This window comes from Phyllopteryx taeniolatus, chromosome 10, assembly GCF_024500385.1.
Source record: "Phyllopteryx taeniolatus isolate TA_2022b chromosome 10, UOR_Ptae_1.2, whole genome shotgun sequence".
Classification (NCBI taxonomy): Eukaryota; Metazoa; Chordata; class Actinopteri; order Syngnathiformes; family Syngnathidae; genus Phyllopteryx; species Phyllopteryx taeniolatus.
In genome coordinates, this window is record NC_084511.1 from 8,340,770 (window position 1) to 8,363,725 (window position 22,956).

Consider the following 22,956-nt stretch of genomic DNA (forward strand, 5'->3'; position numbering starts at 1 on the left):
TACGGCTTTGTGAAGGGGGGAAATGAGGCAGTGCCGAGAGCCCAGTACGTGGGTTAACGTTATCCAACAAAGCACTGAAGCCTTCAAAGCTTTCGTGACATTGAGAAACTTGGCATCCAGCGCGCTTATTTTTTTAAAAGAAAAGAAAACAGCCCCGCTTTTTTTTTTTTTCCTCAGATCTCTCACTGCTATGGGGCACATTAGGCCGCAATTGCGGTTTCTGTAATCCTTAGTTTTTACGGGAGCAAGTGATAAGCCTGCTGCCCAACCCCGGCATTCCTAGGTGGTCTCCCATCCAAGTACTAGCCAGGACCTGTTTAGCTTCCAAGATCGGATGAGATCGGGCATTCTCAGGGTAGTTCCCGGGGCCCTCTTTTCTTTGCTGTGGTAAAATCTAGTCACTAATCATTTATGTATTACTGACCTGAAACTTTAAACTTTTCATTGTAGCAGCTTGTTTTTTTTCCATGAATTGTTAGCCTGGTTGACACCTTTTTTTATGTGCAGGTTTTTTGCAGTACCTATGATAAATATCATCATGTCGATCACATTGTAAAAATGTTTGTAAAATGAACTTGCTAAACACAAACACACACACACAGTATCATTTTTTTTTTTCCCTATGGGCCCAACTGTTCCTGTACAAAGTAGCCTGGGCCCATTCAAATATATAAGTGGCCTGGGCCCATTTATATATATATATGAATAGAATATTTGAATAGGCCCCAGGCCACTTTGTACAGGAAGAGTTGGGCCCTGAGGTAAAAAAAAAAAAAAAAGGTCTAATCACCCCGAGATTGGTTTATTGCTTGCTTAAGAGACATTTGCTTGTCAAGTGTACTGAAATGAAAGCTTTTCTTGTTCTACTAGTGCACACTCCTGATTAAGTTCATCTCTTGTATCTGCAGTGTGAACATAAAGAGACATTCATTCAGCAGATCCAGTCTCTGGACATAAAGACACAGGCTGCGCTCGCCGTCTGCATTCAACAGGTGCGCTCAGGTGCAGGCTGAACCAAATCCACAATGAATTTACAATTATTTACAGACTGACCCTCAGCTATGGGGAGATTTTCCTACAGAGACGTTTATTCCTTCAAAGGATTGAGCAAACAGGTTTTTTTTTTAAACTGTCCATTGAGTAAAGCGTGAAAAATAGCTACTTTTTATTCAACCATCAGCCTGAAAGGACCTCCACCTCTGTTATAGGCTCCCTGAACCTCTATCTCTGCTCTCATTTTCTTTCAAACTGCTCCTTTCAGTCAAGCATGGAGGCCAGTTGGACATTTACAAAAAATACTCCGCGTGAACAATTGCCCACTTTACAGAAACAGCATGTTTCAGAGCAGCATGACGAAATTACAGTAACAACAGGTCGTCCGCAACTCTTTGTTGTTCCAGGATTCTTTGCCTCTTAAATCAGAATGGTGTACTCCCTGCATGGATAAAAGCCTCCTCTTGCTGCTTATAACTTCCACCTGACATTTCCGACCTCCACTCCTTTCCAAGTGATCATTGGTTTTTCATGCGTGAGTGGGCCATTTATGGAGGCGCATAAGTAATTTTTTTGAAATTCAAAAAGGTTTATCTTACTTGGCTTACGCACTGCTGACTGAAGGACGAGCTGTTTTGGATCCCACCTAATTCACCGTGTCCTTGCTGCAGGTGACTCAGGATCCGCACTCGGTGTTGCCGCTCCAGTGGGAAGAGCTGCTGGAGGTGGAAGGTGCAGACCTAAAGCTGGTGTTTAGCTCCATGGCCAAACAGATTCAAAGCATGGTGGCACAGAGAGACACGCACCTAGAGGTATGCTCAAATAACATAAACACATGATCCATTAATGATGCATTGAACTGTTCCATTCTATACAGCCTGTTGTTTAGAGACAGCAATAACGCATTCGGCACACCCGCACAATTTGTACTCATCACAGTTGACTTTTAGGTGAAAGGTGAGGTTCACCCTTGACTGTTTGCCAGTCAGTCACAGGGCACATAAAGACAAAATAACCATTCACATCACATTTAGAGAAAATTTAGAGTCTTCAGTCAACCAAACATGCATGTTTTTGGAATATGGGAGGAGACCGGAGTACCCGGAGAAAACCCACGCATGCACGGGGAGAACATGCAAACTCCACACAGGAAGAAAGTTGAACCTCCAACCTCAGAATTATGAGGCAGATGTACTAACCACTACACCACCCACCAAGCTGCACTACACAATCTCGTAAGCTCCAATTCAAGAGTAAAATTTATCTTACTATTTCGAAAACAAAGTACAGTTCTACACAATTACAAACTACTGGTATAGCCCACACAGCACAGCTATAACATACTGTTGAATGAATAGAGTGCTCCTCCGCATGTTCGTGATCCGCTACTTTGCAAATTCACCTATTCTCAGATTTTTTTCTTGCAACCTATCCTCACTCACCTGAAGTGAGGGGAGGAGCTTCATTTAGACAGGTCACTGCTGCCCGGTCTACTGGAAAAGTAATGCTTTGCCGGCATCTTGTGGCATGAGCAACTAGGAAGCTACAGGGAACACTGTATCTCTCTACACTGTATATTATTATTATTATTATTATTAGCGTTGCATTGGCAAACATTTGATACAGCTCTTGTATCTGATCTTATGAGACTGGTCAGGTCTGATGAAGTGTCCAGTGGATGCATCCCTGATGTTGCTTTTCTTGGAGGCCTCCACACTCAATATATTGTGAATTAAATACGCTTGTAAGACAAGTATTGTCTGTATAAGACAAGCTTATGAAAATTAGCTTTTTACAGAAACAAATAAGACCGACACAGGCTCTCTTGTGTAAAGTTTGCATGTCCCCCCTCATGCTTGTGTGGGTTTTCTCCAGGTACTCTGGTTTCCTCCCACATTCCAAAAACATGCTTGTTAGGTTCATTGAAAACTCAAAATTGTCTGTCGGTATGAATTTGAGTCCCTATGGTTGTTTGTCAAACTCTATACAGTAGCGTATGTGCCCTGCGATTGGCTGACAACCTGTGCAAGGCGTACCCACTCGCCCGAAGTCACCCGTGACCCTAGTGAGGATAAGCAGTAAAGAAAATGGATGGATAGATGAAATTCTGTCCACAAATTGTGGAATAGTTACATAAATAAATAATAGATGAAAATGCAAAGATAGTATCTAAATTTGCTCAATATCACATGCTCACATATGTAGCCCTCACTGGGCAGTACTCACAAAACCGTTGAACCCTCAGTTCACTGGGGGGAAAAACCCAAACCGATTGTCGTAGGAACGAGCCCTCAAAACGCTTCAGTAGGCACAGCGACTGGATCCCGTAGCGTCGAAGCGGCAGCCCGGTGGCGTTGAGCAGGCAGGACCCGTGGCTTTGAAATAGTAAATCCGTTCGCGTTCAAAACAGTCCAAGAATCCGTTCGTGTCCAAAAACAGTCCAAGCATCCGTTCGTTTCCAAAAAACAGTCCAAGCATCCGTTCGTGTCCAAAAACCAGGTGCAGACCCCCGCCAAAAAAAGTCTCTCTCCCTGGTCCCGCATCTCCCGCTCTTCCTCTTTACGACTCACCTCCTTCCCCCAATCCCATTGGACCACCACCCCTTCAATCAATCATTAAAACAAAAAAAAACCTGAAATGTTCACAGACCCCTCGGGACGCAGGAAACCCCAGTATCCATCCACACAAAGAACCAAACAAACTTTTAACTAGTTTTCACAACAGCAATTCAAACAAATACAGTTCAACACATTTTAGTCAGTACACTACACATATTTATTTGTTGATATATTTATCATGACGGTCGCTGCACAGCCCTCTGAATTTCTCACCCTTCTCTCTATGTCTATGTTTCCCACATTCCTGACACTGTCACTCTGCTGCTGACCCTCACTCAGCGCATCGCGGAGTTGTGTCGGGAGCGGGAGGCACATGTTGACTCACCCTTGGCGGCCCTGGGTGGTCTCTATGACGAGCCTCCCCAAGGTCTGGCACTGCAGCTGGCAGACAGCAAGGCCAAAGTGCGCCGCCTGAAACAACAACTGTGAGTGTGTGAGCACATTAAGAAGCATACATTAAAGGGGAGCACCTGCAGGTGCCGCATCACTGCCAGAACAACAATTTAGTGGGAAATCATAATTGAAATATTATGTTGATAATGGAACATGCACCAAACCTACTGTGCTACCCTCTTTTAGCATGGCAAAAAAAAAAAAAAAAAAAAAAAATCCGACATTGATTCATTGCAAAACAAATCTTTTACATTTCCCCAGAAATACCGTGTTTAAAAAAAAAAAAAAAAAAAAAAAAAATGGAGGGCTTTACTTTTTGTACAACATTTTACTATAATCTCCATAAAATGGGTAGCAGACCAGCATGGCTGCGCTCATTGATCAATGTTGACTCCAGTTAAAATTAATTACCTCTGAAAAAAGGTTAATGTGTCCATTAGTGTGGGCTTATTTATTCATCTGTTTCTTCCTTACTTCAGTGATTCCCAACCGTTGTGCCGCAAATTTTACTTACTGTTATTGGTCATGCATTCTGGCTCTCTTTTCACTTGTAAAATGGTAAATGGACTGCACTTATATAGCGCTTGATCTACACTATCACAGTGTTCAAAGCGCTTTACAAAGCCTCACATTCACCCATTCGCACACCAATGGGCCACTGCTGCCATGCAAGGCGCTGCCAGGGCCACTGGGAGCAAATTAGGGTTCAGTGTCTTGCCCAAGGAGACTTGGACATGCAGACAGTTGGAGCCAGGATTCGAACTCGCTAGCCTTCTGTCACTGGATGACCCGCTCCACCTACTGAACCACAGCCGCCCAACTTACTTGTAACTTTTATCGTTCTGGCTAAACTTTAAGAGGCGTCAGAAAAACCGTGAATGCTCCACTTTGTCTGTCTTTTAGGGATGATAAAGGCGATCAGTTATTAGACTACAAGCAGGAGATTCAGATGATGGAGGAGCAGCTCAAAAAGCTTCAGATAAAGGTTTGTGTGCTACTTCAGGAACCCAATGCTCAACTGAGACGCATTATATATTTAACAACAGTACATTGCAGCTGGTCACTGATGGTGTAGTGGTACACTCGCCTGACTTTGGTGCAGGCAACGTGGGTTCAGTTCCCACTCAGTGACGGTGTGAAAGTGAGTGTGAATGGTCGTCTGTGTCTATATGTGCCCTGCGACTGACTGGCGACCAGTTCAGGGTGTAGTCCGCCTTTCGCCCGAAGTCAGCTGGGATAGGCTCCAGCTTCCCGTGACCCTAACCAGGATAAGCGGTGTTGAAAATGGATGGATGGATGGACATTGCCGCTGGTTATGTCACGCCTACTTTGAAACGAGTTGGACCAACGTAAACTGCGAGGAGTCGGTGTGCTTACACACTGTAGAGGAAAAATAATTCCAGTATTGGGTTGGTTTAACTCAAACTCCGTCGCCCATTCCGCGTCAAGTACTATTTATACAGAACAGTGGCACAGAGAAAAAAACTATTAAACTACTCTGTCTGTCATTAAAGAAACATGTCCATGTTTTCTGTAGAACATTGAGTTTGGCGAGGCGTTTTTATTTTAGATTTATTTTGGGTGTGGGGGTGCTTCCTTCCACGTTCCAAAAACATGCATGTTAGGTTAATTGACTCTAAACTGTCCATAGGCATGAATGTGGGTGTGAATGGTTGTTAGTCTACTGTACAGGTACATCTTAATAGATTAGAATATATTAATTCAAATGTATTGAGATGACATACCTAAATATATTGTGCAACCGAAGCCTGCAGATGACTATAGATGTGATTTAATAGCTGGAAAATGAAATGGGGACATAGCCTGAAGCCTCACACAGTTCCACGACAAATTTGGGAACAATAAATCATATCAATAGTCATCTGTTGCCTTATGTCATCTCAATAAAACTGAATAAATATATTCTGATTTATTCATATGTACCTGTATATATGCCCTGTGATTGACTGGGCAGCATTCCAGGGCGTACCCCACGTCTTGCCCACCTCACCTGTGACTCTAATGAGGATAAGTAATACAAAATGGATGAATTAGCAGACGTCAGTCTGTGACAGTCTGTCACTGTAAAAGAAGTTGTTTGTTGGATTTAATTTATTAAAGGTAATAATGAATAATAAGATTATATTAGATGAATCAATAATGGAAAAAAAAATGATGATTTGAAATAGAATGAAATCAATGATCTTTGCTCAATAATCAATGTTCTTTCGTTATTATTGTTTTCACACCCAATTGTCCTGTTGCGCCTTCAACAATGCAGGTAAAATGTTTCTTGATATACAAGTGAGCACAGTGAACAATTCTTCATAAAAGAGATTCCAAGCTGTTTAATGCCACTTCCAATTGAACTTTAATGCTGAACTAAACATAAAACAAAGACAATTATACATTGTGTATTTATAACAACCACATAACTTTGCCATGAAATTTGCAAGCTTATTGTTAACACATAATGGGAAACGCCATAGAAGGACGCAAGAATAGCATCTATGTGGTGGTGTTATAACCCTTGAAGCAAAGTATATTTGAAGACAAATGGTGCAGCAACACACGGAGACAGACAATATAAAGACACTCACAAGCATATATTCTTTATCTTTTGCGAAAACAACTAATATTACTGCAGTTTACCGAGTCACTTACTGTAGCTGTAAAGTTCTGCTTTGTTTGAGTCTACATGGATGTATTATACTGCCCTGTGGTGAGCAAGTCATGCACTCCAGAAGGAGACACAATTAATTAATCATGATGGACAAAGTGATACCAATACTTTACATTCTATTTAATAGTTATCACGGTATGTTTTTATGAAATATAATTAATATTAGAGAGCGCTATTTTCCTTATTAAGAAACACATTACAAAATGTTTTGTTGCTTTCATGAAGGGGCTGGAATGGATTAGTGGAATTTCCATTGTTTTGAATTACGAGGAGGGTCATGGAATGAATTAAACGTGCATATCACGGCACGCTGTCGTACAATTTCTTGTGTTAGTCAAGAAATTATATTCATAGCCTGACTAAAGTCTGCATGGAACTGTAAGCTTTACCTGTTTTGCTTTCAGTTCTGTGATGCACAATGTCAATTTTAACATCTGATCTCACAAGAAACAAGTGACACAAGTTGGTTACACATTTATTCAACCTCATCGACGCACTGTGTTCTGTACGTACACTCACGTCTGCAGAACCGGTCCATGCAGAACGAGTCGAGGGACCTGCGTGCTCTGCGGGATGAGCTGGATTGCGCCCGTGAGAGAGCTGCGAGGGCCGAGCAGCTCCAGAACGAGCTTCAGAGCTGTAAACATCGACTGCACGGCCTGGACGTGACACGCACTCAACTTAAGGTTACACACACACACACACAGAATAACAAGTTCTGAAAGGACCATTCACACTAAAGATCAAGCAAGCAAAGCAATGTCCTAACATTGTTTTGGCAGCAAAATTCACCCCTTGAAGCTGTTTAACAGGAACAACAGTAGTAGAAAGTATGGTTGGTTATAAGAGCTTTTAGTCACACATGAGATTCACTTGGCTATGCTTTAAATCAAGAGCTCACGTCCCTGTAAAACACTACGCCGTGTCCCCGGTGTCATCTTCTCGCTCCTCTTTCATTCTTTCTACCTTGGCTCTGCATCCATGGAGCGCCCCAGATTAGTTCAATGGATAACCTTCCTCCATGCATCTGTTTAGATTTCATTCTCCACAAACGTAAATGAAACATTGGAGCGGCGGAGAATATTTATAGGCAGGTTGCCTCTTAAAAGAAAAGCAATCAGTACTTGTGCAAAAGACAGCTATTGGATATAATGAGTACTGACAGCGGCGGCACGGTGAACGACTGGTTAGAGCGTCAGCCTCACAGTTCTGAGGACCCGGGTTCAATCCCCGGCCCCCCTGTGTGGAGTTTGCATGTTCTCCCCGTGCCTGCGTGGGTTTTCTCCGGGCACTCCGGTTTCCTCCCACATCCCAAAAACATGCATTAATTGGGGACTCTAAATTGCCCGTAGGCGTGACTGTGAGTGCAAATGGTTGTTTGTTTCTATGTGCCCTGCGATTGGCTGGCAACCAGTTCAGGGTGTACCCCGCCTCCTGCCCGATGACAGCTGGGATAGCCTCCAGCACGCCCGCGACCCTAGTGAGGAGAAGCGTCTCAGAAAATGGATGGATGGAGTACTGACAGCATGGTGGTAAATATGGTTAGTGCTTCTGCCTTTCAGTTCTGAGTCAAATCTCAGCTCTTATTCCATGTGGAGTTCACTTCCTTCTTCTCCTTTTTTTCTTAGAAAATAAGGATTCTAACGGCATGGGACCTTAAAATGTTTTTTTTTTTAAGTAATGCTAGGGAACATACAGATGCGTATAGAAATGTACACCTGTAGACAAAAACAAACAAACTAATATTACTGCAGTTTACCAAGTCACTTACTGTAGCTGTAAACTTCTGCTTCGTTTGAGTCTGCATGGATGTGAGCAAGTCGTGCACTCCAGAAGGAGACACAATGAATTAATCATGATGGACAAAGTGATACCAATACTTTACATTCTATTTAATAGTTATCACGGTATAACTATTAAATAGAATGTAAAGTATTGGCATTTTTCATGTGTGTGCACATGAAAAAATTCCCTGCAGTAATAGTAAGACCAAGTCATTGTTTCCTAACAACGAATGGAATGTCCTCTCTTTCCATGTGGTGCCACCTGCAGGAGCAGCAGCAGCTGTGCGCAGCCCTGCAGGAGACCAAAGCTCTTTTGGAAGAACAGCTGTCCGATGCGAGGGCCCGATGCTCCGCACTGAGGGAGCTGGAGAGGGAAAACCTTCTACTGCGTCAGCGGATTATAGACGTAGAAGCGGTGGGTAGACCCAAAGACGTACGGTACATGGGTGTTTCAGAATTAGAGGACAATTTAAGCATCAACATTTTGAAAAAAAAAAAGGACAATTCATTTGATAGATTTTTCAAAGTTTTCAAAAGAACACGTCATAAACATTTCATCGTTCTGCTCAACCATCAACAGGACACTTTTTAAAAGATGATCTGTCGAGTCATAGATCAGATCTGCCAGTAAACTGATTGGCAGTACACTGTTGCAAACATTAAAAAAATACATACACTTACTCTAATCATTTACTTATATCACATGACATACAAAGAATAAACATTTATAATGAGATTAAAAATTACACACTGTTTCTAACATCCTGTAGACACACTAATATAATTGGGAAACAAATGTATGTAAGATTGTAACGGTTAATGTTAGAAAATTATGACCCTTATGAGGATAATCCAATTTCTGAGCCGCTTCTCCTCACGAGGGTCGTGGGCGTGCTGGAGCCTATCCCAGCTATCATCGGGCAGGAGGCGGGGTACACCCTGAACTGGTTGCCAGCCAATCGCAGGGCACATATAAACAAACAACCATTCGCACTCACATTCACACCTACGGGCAATTTAAAGTAGTCAATTAACTTACCACGCATGTTTTTTGGGATGTGGGAGAAAACCGGAGTGCCCACGCAGGCACGGGGAGAACATGCAAACTCCACACAGGCAGGGCCGGGGATTGAACCCCGGTCCTCAGAACTGTGAGGCAGACGCTCTAACCAGTCGGTCACCGTGCTGCCCGACAACAACCAAATCCGGAAATGTAGTTTTCTGCACAACAAATAAAGATTTTACTGATTTTAATGAATGATTTTTATATTCAGTGATTTATATCAGTTTATCTACAATACTAATAATGGCAATCACAAGAGCCAGCCCAGCAGGGCAGACTTGCATCAGCCCTTTATTTTTGGTGGCAAAGCAACTACTAACAATCGAGGTCCATTTAATAGGAAATCATTCTTTGTTCGGAAGCTGGTCCCACAGCGGGAATTCACAGTATTATGCACATACAATATTATGCAATGATGTTATGAAGGCCAAATATAATCAGTGTTCAGTCATATATGTACTTTTGATGCAATCTTTTAATGTAAATGAGAATGCACGCATACACTTGGAGCACCCCTAAAAGCAGGTGCACTCGTAGCTTCTTAAATGTCACAGTTGGGTCAGGTTCTGAGCATCACTGCTTAAAAGTTCCTCAACAATCACAGCAAAGTCATTACCGCTCGCATAGACACACGCACTGATTGAAGGTCGTCCCTCTGAACACGTAACCTTTCGCACACATAAAATATGAATTACCGTTAGATTCCCACTGATCTTGCTTGTGTGTCGGAAGGCTGGAAAAAAATCAATGAATGTTTCTTTCTTATTGAGAAGATCAATTCTTTCATTATTTGTGCTGCAGGGGGTTACTGTATGTAATTTCTACCCACCAGGCCCTCGCCTTCGAGCCCCACCTCCGGGACTGGCTCCAGAGGGGGGCCCCGGTGACCCGCGTCCGGGCAAGGGAAACCCGAATCCATTTATTGTACTCGTCATAGGGGTTTTTGGAGCCGTGCTTTGTCTGGTCCCTAACCTAGGACCTGTTTCCCATGGGTGAACCTGCCAGGGGCATAAAGCCCCAGACAACTTAGCTCCTAGGATCATTGGGACACACAACCCCCTCCACCACGATAAGGTGACGGCTCCAGGAGGGGAACTATATATTAAAAAAATAAAATAAAAAATAAATAGCTGTATATACAGTGGGTACGGAAAGTATTCAGACCACCTTAAATTTTTCACTCTTTTTTATATTGCAGCCATTTGCTAAAATCATTTAAATTATTTTGTTTCCTCATTAATGTACACACAGCACCCCACATTGACAGAAAAAAATGGAATGGTTGAAATTTTTGCAGATTTATTAAAAAAAGAAAAGCTGAAATATCACACAGCCGTAAGTATTCAGACCCTTTGCTATGACACTCATATATTCAACTCGGTTGCTGTCCATTTCTTCTGATCATCCTTGAGATGGTTCTACACCTTCACTGGAGTCTAGCTGTGTTTGATTATACTGATTGGACTTGATTAGGAAAGCCACACACCTGTCTATATAAGACCTTACAGCTCACAGTGCATGTCAGAGCAAATGAGAATCATGAGGTCAAAGGAACTGCCTGAAAAGCTCAGAGACTGAATTGTGGCAAGGCACAGATCTGGCCAAGGTTACAAAACAATTTCTACTGCACTTAAGGTTCCTAAGAGCACAATGGCCTCTGTAATCCTTAAATGGAAGACGTTTGGGATGACCAGAACCCTTCTTAGAGCTAGCCGGCCGGCCAAACTGAGGAATCGGGAGAGAAGCGCCTTGGTGAGAGAGGTAAAGAAGAACCCAAAGATCACTGTGGATCAGCTCCAGAGATGCAGTCGGGAGATGGGACAAAGTTCTAGAAAGTCAACCATCACTGCAGCCCTCCACCAGTCGGGGCTTTATGGCAGAGTGGCCCAACGGAAGCCTCTCCTTAGTGTAAGATGCATGAAAGCCTGTATGGAGTTAGCTAAAAAACACCTGAAAGACTCCAAGATGGTGAGAAATAAGATTCTCTGGTCTGATGAGACCAAGATAGAACTTTTTTGCCTTAATTCTAAGCGGGCTGTGTGGAGAAAACCAGGCACTGCTCATCACCTGTCCAATACAGCTCCAACAGTGAAGCATGGCGGTGGCAGCATCATGCTGTGGGGGTGTTCTTCACCTCCAGGGACAGGACGACTGGTTGGAATCGAAGGAAAGATGAATGCGGCCAAGTACAGGGATCTCCTGGACCAAAACCTTCTCCAGGGTGCTCAGGACCTTAGACTGGGCCGAAGGGCCACCTTCCAACAAGACAATGACCCGACGCACACAGCTAAATTAACAAAGGAGTGGCTTCAGAACAACTCCGTGACTGTTATTGAATGGCCCAGCCAAAGCCCTGACTTCAACCCAATTGAGCATCTCTGGAGAGACCTGAAAAACGTTCACCATCCAACATGACAGAACTGGAGAGGATTTCCAAGGAGGAATGACGGTGGATCCCCAAATCAAGGTGTGAAAAATTTGTTGCATCATTCCCAAAAAGACTCTTGGCTGTATTAGCTCAAAAGGGTGCTTCTACTAAATACTGAGCAAAGTCTGAATACTTACTGAATAATACTGAATACTGAATTGCTGTGTGATATTTCAGTTTTCTTTTTTAATAAATCTGCAAAAATTTCGACAATTCCATTTTTTTCCCTGTTTAGTATGGGGTGCTGTGTGTACATTAATGAGGAAAAAAAATTATTTCAATGATTTTAGCAAATGGCTGCAATATAACAAAGAGTGAATAAATTTAAGAGGGTCTGAATACTTTCCGTACCCACTGTATCTACAGCTATATATAGATTATAGCTTATATATAAAATCCATTTATATATAAATTACATTTTTTTCCCTGTCAATATGGGGTGCTGGGTGTACATTGAGAAACAAAAGAATTTACTAAATGATTTTAGCAAATGGCTGCAATATAACAAAGAGTGATACATTTATGGCGGTCTGAATACTTTCCATATCCACTGTATGTTGGGCAATTTACAGTAGCTGCAATTATGTGTAAAGGGGATTTAGCTGTTTTAAAACTTCTAGAAAGATTTAAATGAAGTCCTCACTTCACTAACCCCCTCTCAAGTCTGTAACCACAGCCATGCCCCTCACTGATGTGCATGAGTGCAATTCTCAAACATGACCATTCATAATGGCATGCAATAAATATTCCAACATATTTCTGTCAAAACTCCTGAAGCCCAAGCTAACAGGTTAGCGCAGTGCTTCTCAAATAGTGGTAATCCACTGCAGTAGATGGCAGTCTATATCTATCTTTTGTACTTTCTTCAATGTTTATAAGGATTAGAGTATCCTTTATATACAATGTTATATAGAGGTGTACTCGTGGGGTCTGCGGGTTGGGGGTCGCACATTTTTTTTCTTCTTCCTGGGGGGGTTGTAACAGAAAACAATTGAGAAGCACTGGGTTAGCGTAAGGTGGTGGAGGTGTGCCGATGACAATGAGTGTGCCTGGGAGTGCACGGCAAATGATTGACACCTCGTCGGTCACGCATTTTGTCTCTGACTGGTTGTCCTTCCTCGTGTGCGGTGGTTTCTTAAAAATCTAATTAGAGGTAGAAGATGCGACCAGAAAGGGTGTATTTTTTTGACAGATTATTTTACTAATGTTCCGCTGTCAGGCCAGACTGACAGCTTTAACAAATGTGACAGTTATTTTTTTAATTGTAAACTCTCCTTTTAAGTAAATAAATTTCCCTTGCCTGCTGTTTCTTTGGAAATAAATGTGTGTTTGTCGTGTGTGCAGGAGCGTGACACCGAGAGGCAGCGTGTTGACGAGCTACTGGAGCTGAACATAAGCCTGGAGGCAGACCTGCGGCAGTGCGTCGGCGGCGGCGTGCCTGGTCCGATGGCTGCGGCCCACCGGCGCTTCCTCCAATCAGAGGAGGATGCTGACGAGGAGCTGAGCGAGCTGATTGGTCAGCACCTGCTCGGCAACTTGTCATTTAAGACATTTTAATTAACTGATAAGAGGAAATATGTTGTGGAAGGATCAGGGGTTATCAATCATAAAATAGAAAATAGCACGATATCATATCAATTTCTCCACTTTTCCCATATCAGCTCCTTTTAATTCTTTTTCTTCGTATACTCTTGATGTATTCAGACCAGAAACCTCTGAGTGTGGAAGTGGGTGAGGCGTCAATGCTGAGGCTGCTGGGAGCAGAGCAGGAGAACGCGAGCCTGAGGAGACGTCTGGAGGAGTTACAGGCCCAGCAGGAGGTCAGCGGTCATGTAGGGCAGGGGTCAAGAGGGTTGTGATACGCAGGAATGATTCCTGCCTGGTGACGCTAATGGTCACTTTGACACTTTGGGCTGCATTACTATAACTGAACACTAAATTGTCCTTCGGTGTGAGTGTGAATGGTCAATTTGTCTATGACATGTACTGCGACCAGTCCAAAATACCCTGCCTCTCACCCAAAGTCAACTGGGATAGGCTCTATCAGCTCACCGGTACAGAAAATGGATGGATGGATGAATGGATGATTGCATTAGATCAGAGATTCATGAAGTGATAAGTAAAGTGTTCGTAGACGGAGAAGAAGGGAAATTCAAAATATTGTCAGTGTGCTGGTGTCTCAGAAGTACTGCTTTCGCAGCCTGGCCGCTTGATTTGGGATCACACCTTTTGGCACTGGGAACTGCAAATGTTGGCTAATTCCTTCCACTGTGGCAAATACAAACGCAGTATCCTCTTCATCCTGTAGTTTCTATGGTTACATGAGTATAAAGAGTTCCTTTGAACGATATTTTCACGACATTTCAAAAATGATTTAAATCATTCTGTAATTACATAACATTTTCATATTTAGATACTTTATATGTGAGGAAGTGTTTGATTTCTTTGAAGCTTAGTGGTAGAAGTACTGAAAGAAGAAGAAGAAGAGGCAGAAACACAAGCAATCAAGAGACAATCACAGCCTCTGACAGTTCTCTCTCTCTTTGATCCCATTGTATTTTCCAGTTTCACAACCTAAAGAATGAAAATGCCACTTTGAAGCTACGGCTGGAAGAGCTAATGGCCAACCTGAAGCACACAGAAGACACAGGAGTGAAGCATAAAGACGACAAGGAGAACGGCGAGAGGGGTGTCCAGGGATCTGAATCCTGCAGGGGAGAGGGGGAAGGAATGGTGAAGTTGATGGAGGACAGGGAGCGCAGACGGGAACTGATCGTGATACGAAGGGAAGCAGGGGTCGGGGAAGAGGTTGTCCATGTTCAAGGTGGGAAAGCAGAATCACGTAATGAGGAGATCCAGCCCAAAAGAAGAGGAGAAGCAGAGGGGGATCACACAGACATGCCGGAGGACAGTGAGCTGAAACCAGAAACAACCACATTAGACATTCAAAAACACCCCCGAAATCAAGGCGATCACAATGAACCCACAACTACCGACCAGGCTGAGTGCAGCCTTCCTGGTGCGGAGGTTGCTCTGACAAAGCGTCTCCACGAGGCCCAGGAAGACGCTGACAGGCAAGCCCTGGTGGCCCAGGACCTGCGCTCCAAGTTGGGAGAGCAGAGCAGGAAAACGTGGGAGGCTGAGCAGAGGCTGACGCTGCTGGAGGTCGAGCTGCAACACCTGAGAAAAGCTGCGGAGAATCTCGGGGAGGCCCGCAGGCAGATTGAGGTATGGCTGATGAAAGGAGGGGAGGGAGTGGATATATGATTGGGTTTGAGATTGATGGAGGTAATAATAACAATCAGGAGACCATGTGGCTAGTAGTAGGGATGATTAATGGACAGAAGGACAAGAGCTTGCATGCATTTAACACACAATCAATTCTTTCAAGTAGCCAGAAGTCATTTAAGAAGGAAAAAAAAACCATGACAAATGCAACTGTGACAACCGGCATTTATCATGATACACATGTACGCAAAGATACATGCGTACGTCCAATACAATGTAGTTTGTTCATAATCCAGGTAGCTATAACTATAATTTATCCATAATTTCATATACTGTGAAATGAATTACTTTCTTAGTGTCAATCAAAACTGACCATCATGACTTTTTAAGTATAAATAGCTGTTGTGTAGGATCTCACTAGATTGTGCAAGTGTACTTAATAAAGTGTCTGTATACTGCACTGTATATATTTTATTTATTTTAGCATCTACAATCTCTCTTGGTCTTGATTATACAAAGGTCTTAGGCACTATTAGATGAGTTGTTTTATCAATGCAATAATAATGACCATATATAATTAGGATGTCACTCAGTAGTGTGCAGTCCTCTGCAAAGGATGAACTGTTAACAAAAGTGAAAATAAATTAATTGAGCGCCATATTTGTTTGTCCATCTGTTTGTTAGTTAGCAGGCTACTCCTTGGCTCATGGAAGGTGGCAAACAGATGACAGACAGTTCCATTATGACAAAAGCTGTGAAAATATCCTGTATCGGCAGGATATTTTGTTATTAGTTCCTTTTTTTTTTTTTTTTTACTTTTTGTACAATATTTTTGTGATCTTTTGCTCTTGCTCTCTCTCAAAATATTATGTGTTCAAATGTGTTCGTTTTGTTTTCAAACTGTACGTTTTTTAAAGGTCTTTAAAGTGCCATAAACGCTACAAAACATGCCTAGGGTGTATTGAAATATGGTACTTCTATATCATGGATTTCACTTATTGTTTGGAATGAAACATCACAATTGATGGAGGGGGATTACTGTAAATGTTACATGAGTTTATCAATGAACCGCCCCCACCTCCCATAAAATTACATGCTATATTATAGTCATTTAAGGATCAATTTGACTTCATACCTGCATCCTTTGCCTTTTATCAACCATTTAACGTAACAATTCCACCCTGTGCAGCCGCCTATAATGCACATGCCAGAAACTGCTACGTTTCGTGAGGATCGGCAATGTTTTTTTTTTTTTTTTTTTTTGGTCAATGCAACACTCCTAAAAGGTTTTGTGACAATCTGCTTTGCAGTTTTAATCCTGATATACTACAATCTTGCTAACTGTATATGTCCTACTATTGACTGTTTTCCTACAGTATGGCGAAACGACGACCGTCAAATTTCAACAACAAAGCTTATGGCACTGTACTGTAGATTTGTATACTGATGATGGCACAGTTGACAGAATGTCCAACCATATGTCTTGCTCTCATTTCTCGTGCATGTGTCAGGTTCTACAGTCCGAGGCCGGGTCCATGGAGGAGGAGCTGTTCCGTCTGCGGAGTCAAGCGGAGCTTCACAGCATGCAAACGACAGTCATCGCGAGCCTGGAAGGGGAACGGGCGGCACTGGAGAGAGACAGGGACACGCTACGCGGCACTGTGGATGCCCTACGCACCGCCCAGCGCAAGGTTAGAGAGTATACACGCACACGGTTACACACAATGCAGTCGTGACATCAAACATTCAGTTACCGAGATGGATATTTTTTTTTTTTTTATGGATATTGTGGGGAAGAATGACCAACATTGACAAGACCACCAAAATGAATCATAGAAGACAATGTTTAAAGACTTTTAAAGGCAAGGTTTTTTGTTTTTTTTCTTTTGAGAAAAGTCCAGTTGAAGCTTCGACTTTGGAGCGTCCACTGTCCACTTTTATACTCCCGTACCGAAAAAATACATGTTAAAGGATACACTTATTCATGTGGGGGCAAGAAACTATTCTCACAAAAAGGTCACTGCACTGCTTATGATGTCCACTTGAGCTTGATGTTCCACATATTTCCATTTCTTATGAAGAATCTGAAAAAAATGACAAATTGTCCTTGCGATTAAAAGTGATAGATAGAACAACTGTTTGTGTGCTGTTTGTAGAACTGTAAGTCATCAGGGAGACTTACAGTTACACAAGAACAGTGCTTAGTCAGCATGAAGGAAATACCATAAGGATCCATGAAGACCTTCCATTTAGAAAGTTGCACCTTGGCTTTTTTTCTCCTAATATACAGTAGGGATATGTTATGGAATCGAGGGAGAAATACACTCAGAACTGGTTTAAATTATTGCTTTTTCAAGTCAGTTGCAGTTACTATAATTATTTTCTTAACCAGGAAACCATTTGATCGCAAGACTTTAAAATCTTCTGCATCCATGTGTAATATCTTTACATGGCATAACATATACTTGCTATCTACTAATTAGCCTTTGATTATGAATGCATATTTTCATGCAAGTTCTGGAGCGCTTTTTCAAAATTGTTGCCTTTATAAACAAACTTACTGACAGAGAACAGTACTGCATGTTTATTATGTTTTTTTTTCTTCTTTCTAGTTCTACACCACTACACCTTGAGCAAGCAAAACCACAATAAAATAAATCTAAAACTTTGACCGTGTTCATCAAAACTGAGCGTCAGTTTTTTTGGAGCAGCATAACGTTTGATACGGATCATGTATTAGTACTACTAGAAATGTGCAGGGAATATCTCTATAGTCTCTTATTACACGATAGATCATGGGCTTAGTAACAACACGGGTTTGCCTTCCGGTAGTGTTTTTATTCTGACAAGCAGGGTGAATAGCAAATACTGAGAATTAATGGCGACTCAAAGCGTGTGTGTTAAATGAAACAGAAAATATGCTCTGCTCGTTTTAGCTGCAGGGAGTTGAATGGGAATTTACAACTCCCCAACGTGTTGCTTTTTGTGTGGACTGAAGTCTTCTACCTGGAAACACAACAACACATTTGGTCATTTGTGGTGATATGATACAATAAATAGAAATTCTCAAGAGTACTATGTAATCCTGAAGGACATTATGGGGGAAAAAAAAAAAAAAAAAAAAGCCTAATGTGAGATTCCTGACCTACGGTCAATTATTTTTAAAATGTTGGAGTCTATAAAGAATGTTTACTGACTGGCCGAGAGCGAAGAATTTTGAATTCCTCTTGTAGTTCCCTCGGCTGCTCAGCCTACTTTTTTTTTTTTTTTTTGTTCCGAGGGCTGGCTCGTATTTTTAGCATCACCGACAAGGTGTCATTTATGCTTTGTTTGCTCTCATATTCGCATTACGCTTATGTTGTTCCCTTCAGGTGTTGTATAATGGCAAGCTACAGTATGTGTTTTCTTGCATTGTTGCTTTTATTTATCATATAACTACTTTAATCTCTTGGAAGTGACAGTATAATCCGATAATAAGTAATAGAGTAGCAAGAAGTGGCCAATAAAAAGCCTTGAACCGCCACTGGTGGACATCTCTCCTTCTGCCCACTTCAACCTCTGAAATTATTAGAATTACAATTACAGTTGCCCCAATATTTTGGATTTCATGGTCATTATAAGTGTTTTTGTCATTTATATGTGAGCGCCTATGGAGAGGAAAAAGCTCGTCCATAAAATCCAAAATATTGGGGAAATTGTACTGATATTTTCTGAGGTTGAAGTCGGCATAAGTAGAGGGGAAAGTTAATCTTGAGATGCTTTTGGCCATGTCGCTAGGATGTCGGTGGGCCCAAGTAATTGTAAAGTAAACTGTAAAGTGTTCTCTGTAAATTGACTGTCTGTTGTCGTACGAGAGCGGCGCTAACTACCGGACACAAATTCCTTGTGTGTTTTTGACATACTTGGCAAATAAAGATGATTCTGATTAAAAGTAATTGTGCCAGTTAACCACTGATGCAAATTAAGGGTGCTCAGGCTTTTATACAGTGGGGTAGGCACAAACTGTTTAATTCTTTACATTCGATTAAATAATGTTATTACTGTAGGTTTATAGCAAGTACAATATTGTAAATTGGGATTTGTCTTACTAAAAAGCAAGTTGCGATTTTTTTTTATCTGTGTCTTTGGGGTGCTGGAACAGATTAATGGCATTTCCGTTCATGTCAAAGGGGAAAGATGATTTGAGATACCAGTGTTTTGAACTGAGCGTGGTTGAATTAAACTGGGAAGTCAAGGCACCGCTGTATATCTAATAATCATCACTATGCACTCTTCACCCAGAGTGAACAGTTAGCGTTGACCACTCAGACTCTCAAGGCCGAGCTGGAACGTCAGGGTCGCACGCTGGAGACCTCACGCCGCCGTGAAGAGGAGCTGGAGGCGGAGGTGCGTGACGCCGGCCTGGATGCTCAAGCCGCAGCTAGGGCCCGGGACCAGGCGCTGCTGGACGTGTCACGCTTGGAGCAGGAGAAGGAGGTGTGCCAGTCGGAGCTGGACGGCCTGCGGAAGGAAGCGAGGCAGCGGGAGAGGGAGGCAGCGAGACTCAGGCAGCAGCTGGAGAGCACCAACACGGCTCTGGAGCACAGCAACAAGAGAGTGAGGGCCTTGGACGCTGATCACAGGTACACGCGCGCGCACACACACACACACACACACACAGTTATTGACTGTACCAAACATCGGAGGGTTCTTTGCCCCATCAAGTATTTACATTATCAATAGTCCTTTTAATATTTGTAGCATCAATGTTTCTTTTTTTTTTTTATACATCATCCATCCATCCATCATCCATTTTCCGTACTGCTTATCCTCCCTATGATCGCGGACGTGCTGGAGCCTATCCCATCTATCTTCGGGGGGGTGGCAGAGTGCGAGACGCGGGGTACACCCTGAACTGGTCGCCAGCCAATAACAGGGCACATATAAACAAACAAGCACTCACATTCACACCTACGGGCAATTTGGAGTCTTCAATCAATGTTACCATGCATGTTTTTGGGATGTGGGAGGAAACACACACAGGTGGGGCCGGATTTGAGGCAGATGTGCTAACCAGTCTTCCACTGTGCCGTCCTTTTTGCTTTTGTTTGATCCCCTAAATTTGATAATTAAAATGTATTTTTTATTCATTCATTTCTGTTATTGTTTTACATTTACTTTTTCACATGTTCAAAATAAAGAATTCAATTTAAAATGTTATTCAATTAGTTCATTGTATTGTAATAAAAAAATAAAATATTAGTTAATTGAACAGTTCTACATGAACATTACCATTTTTTTAAAAATGTACGTTATATTAATTTATTGGTTAATTAATTAAAATCAAATTGATATCAATGGTAAAATATAAAAATGATAAATATTCTTATTTATTCCCTCATCTACAAATAACCTGACCCATGTCTCAGTTTTCAAATCAAATACAAGCTCTGAGCAAAAATCTTTGTACTACTTTATCATCTTTATAAACTCTTAATAAACTGCAAATTGTTAACAATTCATTACGTGGTTAACACTTCTGATAACAGCAATAAGTGAATAAATAAGATTAACCTACTTACTTGAACAAGCCAAATAATGAGCCTAACATAAATCTAGAGTTAATCAACTCCTAATTAACATTTATTAAAAGTTTATAGCTCTTATACAAGGGTAGCATGATTGTAAAGTGGGCTTTAACAGACATTCCTGTCAACTCTGACTGCATTCAACCAGCGTGTGACCTGTGCATTGCGTGTGTGTTTTTATATGTGTGTGTATATGTAGGTGCGTGTGTCAGCAGCTGTCTGAGTCCAAGGAGCTCTGCGCAAGCCTCGAGGACCTGGAGAGAGAGCGTGGCACTCGATTAAGCAGCTTGAAGGAGAGTAAACAGCTGCTGCAAGCCAAGTACACAGATGCACAGGCCAAGATTCGGTCACTGTTGCAGGTGTGTGTGCGTTTGTGCTACGGGAGAGGAGGGCATGTTCAGTATTACAGTGTAAAGCTACAAAGGCTAATCCAATGAGATGACTAACAAGATCAAAAAGCTTGCTTGATCATTATGCTCTCTTCACAATATGATGATTATCGTAGTAGTACCTCTAGTTGTATTTATTGAATAATATTGGCAGGTTCTAGTTTGCAATTGGGTTGAACGTACAGCTGAGAGTTGTTTCGAATATTTTGCTCAATAAGGTCACAAAAATGTAACACGGTGGGTGTGAATCTTAGCCAAAATCACCCAAAACGTGGGTGTTTGGTTAATGGAAGGCAAAATTGTGTAAATGTGATTGTGAATGCTTGTTTATATGTGCCCACTGATTGGCTGGCGACCAGTCCAGGATGTACTTTGCCTCCCACCTAAAGTCAGCTGGGATAGGCTCCAGCTCACCTGCAACCTTGGACAAAATAAGCGGTATAGAAAATGGCTGGATAGAGGTAATAAAAACTATTAGAAACATCTTGTAAATTCAAAAAAAAAAAAATTTTTTTTTACCCACACAGCTCTTGTACTGGATCAGCAGCTCTGCCTAATGTTGTGACTATTGTAAACAAAGTGGAAAAATGAAGACTCTAAAGCGAAGGAGTTGGCTATATGTTCATGTTAAAAATTAAAACTGGAATATGGGGGAATATTGATTGATGTCTGCAGACAGTTCAAAACTGAGGTTAATTAATTCTACTTATGGTGAGACAAATTGTGTAGCGTGTTGTTTCTAGACGAGAGGTATTTGATTATAAAACTCACTGCTCATAACTTTAAAGTATTATGTTTTATGATGATGACCGTTTCTTTTTTTGTGGTTGTCAGGATCTGTCCAACGAGCAGACTCGTTCTCAAAGTCTGACCTCAGAAGTCCAGTGCCTCAGCCAACAGATCGAAAAAGCTGAAAGTGAACTAAAAGGTGCAACAGACAATCTCAACCAATCACGGGACAGAACAGAGCCGCCCGCCTGCCCTATGAGTGAATGCGAAGCTCATCTCCAGTTAGGAAAGACATGCGGGGATCGTGCATGTCATTCCTCATGCCAAATCCACATTTGTCAGACGGAACACCGGGATACATCAACGCTGGATCAAGACAAAGGTCACAACCTTTCTGTGTCCTCCCATGATACCGCAGGAGAGACAGGGAGGCAGCTCACTGGCAGGTTGTTGAAGCTGGAAAAAGAGGTGTGTATTTGGATTTGAACATTGTGTGTGTGTTGGGGAGATGGCAGCGTGGGCTTGGGATCTTATCTGCAGGACATCTGCGTTCTTTAAGTGATGGCTAAAGATCCATATTATGTGGAACCTATCTTGCCAGAGGGCTTCTCATCGACTCTCCGCTCACAATAGTGTCCACTTCCCGAGTGCTGCACTTTATTTTCACTTCACTTTATCTCTCTTCATCACTTTCTATAATGTCACCTCAGCGACTCTTCATCTTCCTTATCTCAGCGACTCCCCTCTTCCCCCCTGCCTTCGACACAAAATAACTAAATAACTAGCATTGTTCGCACACCCTCCAAGGTCAGGAATCTTGTTCATTTTATTTGCAGGACTGGAAGGCAGTGGAGCCGTTGTCCCAAACATACAGGAATTAAGTTGTAATCTTTCAAGTATCAGCCTCAGTCTTGAAGACTAGCAGGGGATGTGCAAATATTCCAAAATGAAAACAAAAGTCCAAAATAAAACCTTTATAACAATTCAAACACAAATTGCACTCTTGGAAATCGTGCATACAGAGGTTTTATTCATTTAAAATCTAACCAACCCAATATGTCACTTAGACTATAATTGAAAT

General features: G+C 42.0%; 1 protein-coding gene across 4 annotated transcripts in view; it reads left to right on the forward strand.

Annotated features, from left to right (window-relative positions):
- Positions 1-22,956, forward strand: part of ccdc88b (coiled-coil domain containing 88B) — a 62,982-nt gene that overhangs the window by 12,830 nt on the left and 27,196 nt on the right. For 3 of the 4 annotated variants that reach the window (XM_061787753.1, XM_061787755.1, XM_061787756.1), the window contains exons 6-18: positions 909-992; positions 1,665-1,805; positions 3,891-4,036; positions 4,908-4,989; positions 7,215-7,373; positions 8,740-8,886; positions 13,307-13,478; positions 13,667-13,782; positions 14,528-15,190; positions 16,702-16,881; positions 19,472-19,812; positions 20,957-21,116; positions 21,981-22,343. In XM_061787753.1, coding sequence (XP_061643737.1) covers positions 909-992; positions 1,665-1,805; positions 3,891-4,036; positions 4,908-4,989; positions 7,215-7,373; positions 8,740-8,886; positions 13,307-13,478; positions 13,667-13,782; positions 14,528-15,190; positions 16,702-16,881; positions 19,472-19,812; positions 20,957-21,116; positions 21,981-22,343 — 2,754 coding nt within the window. The remainder of the gene's footprint in view (positions 1-908; positions 993-1,664; positions 1,806-3,890; positions 4,037-4,907; positions 4,990-7,214; positions 7,374-8,739; positions 8,887-13,306; positions 13,479-13,666; positions 13,783-14,527; positions 15,191-16,701; positions 16,882-19,471; positions 19,813-20,956; positions 21,117-21,980; positions 22,344-22,956) is intronic. The other variant, XM_061787754.1, reaches the window with a different exon arrangement.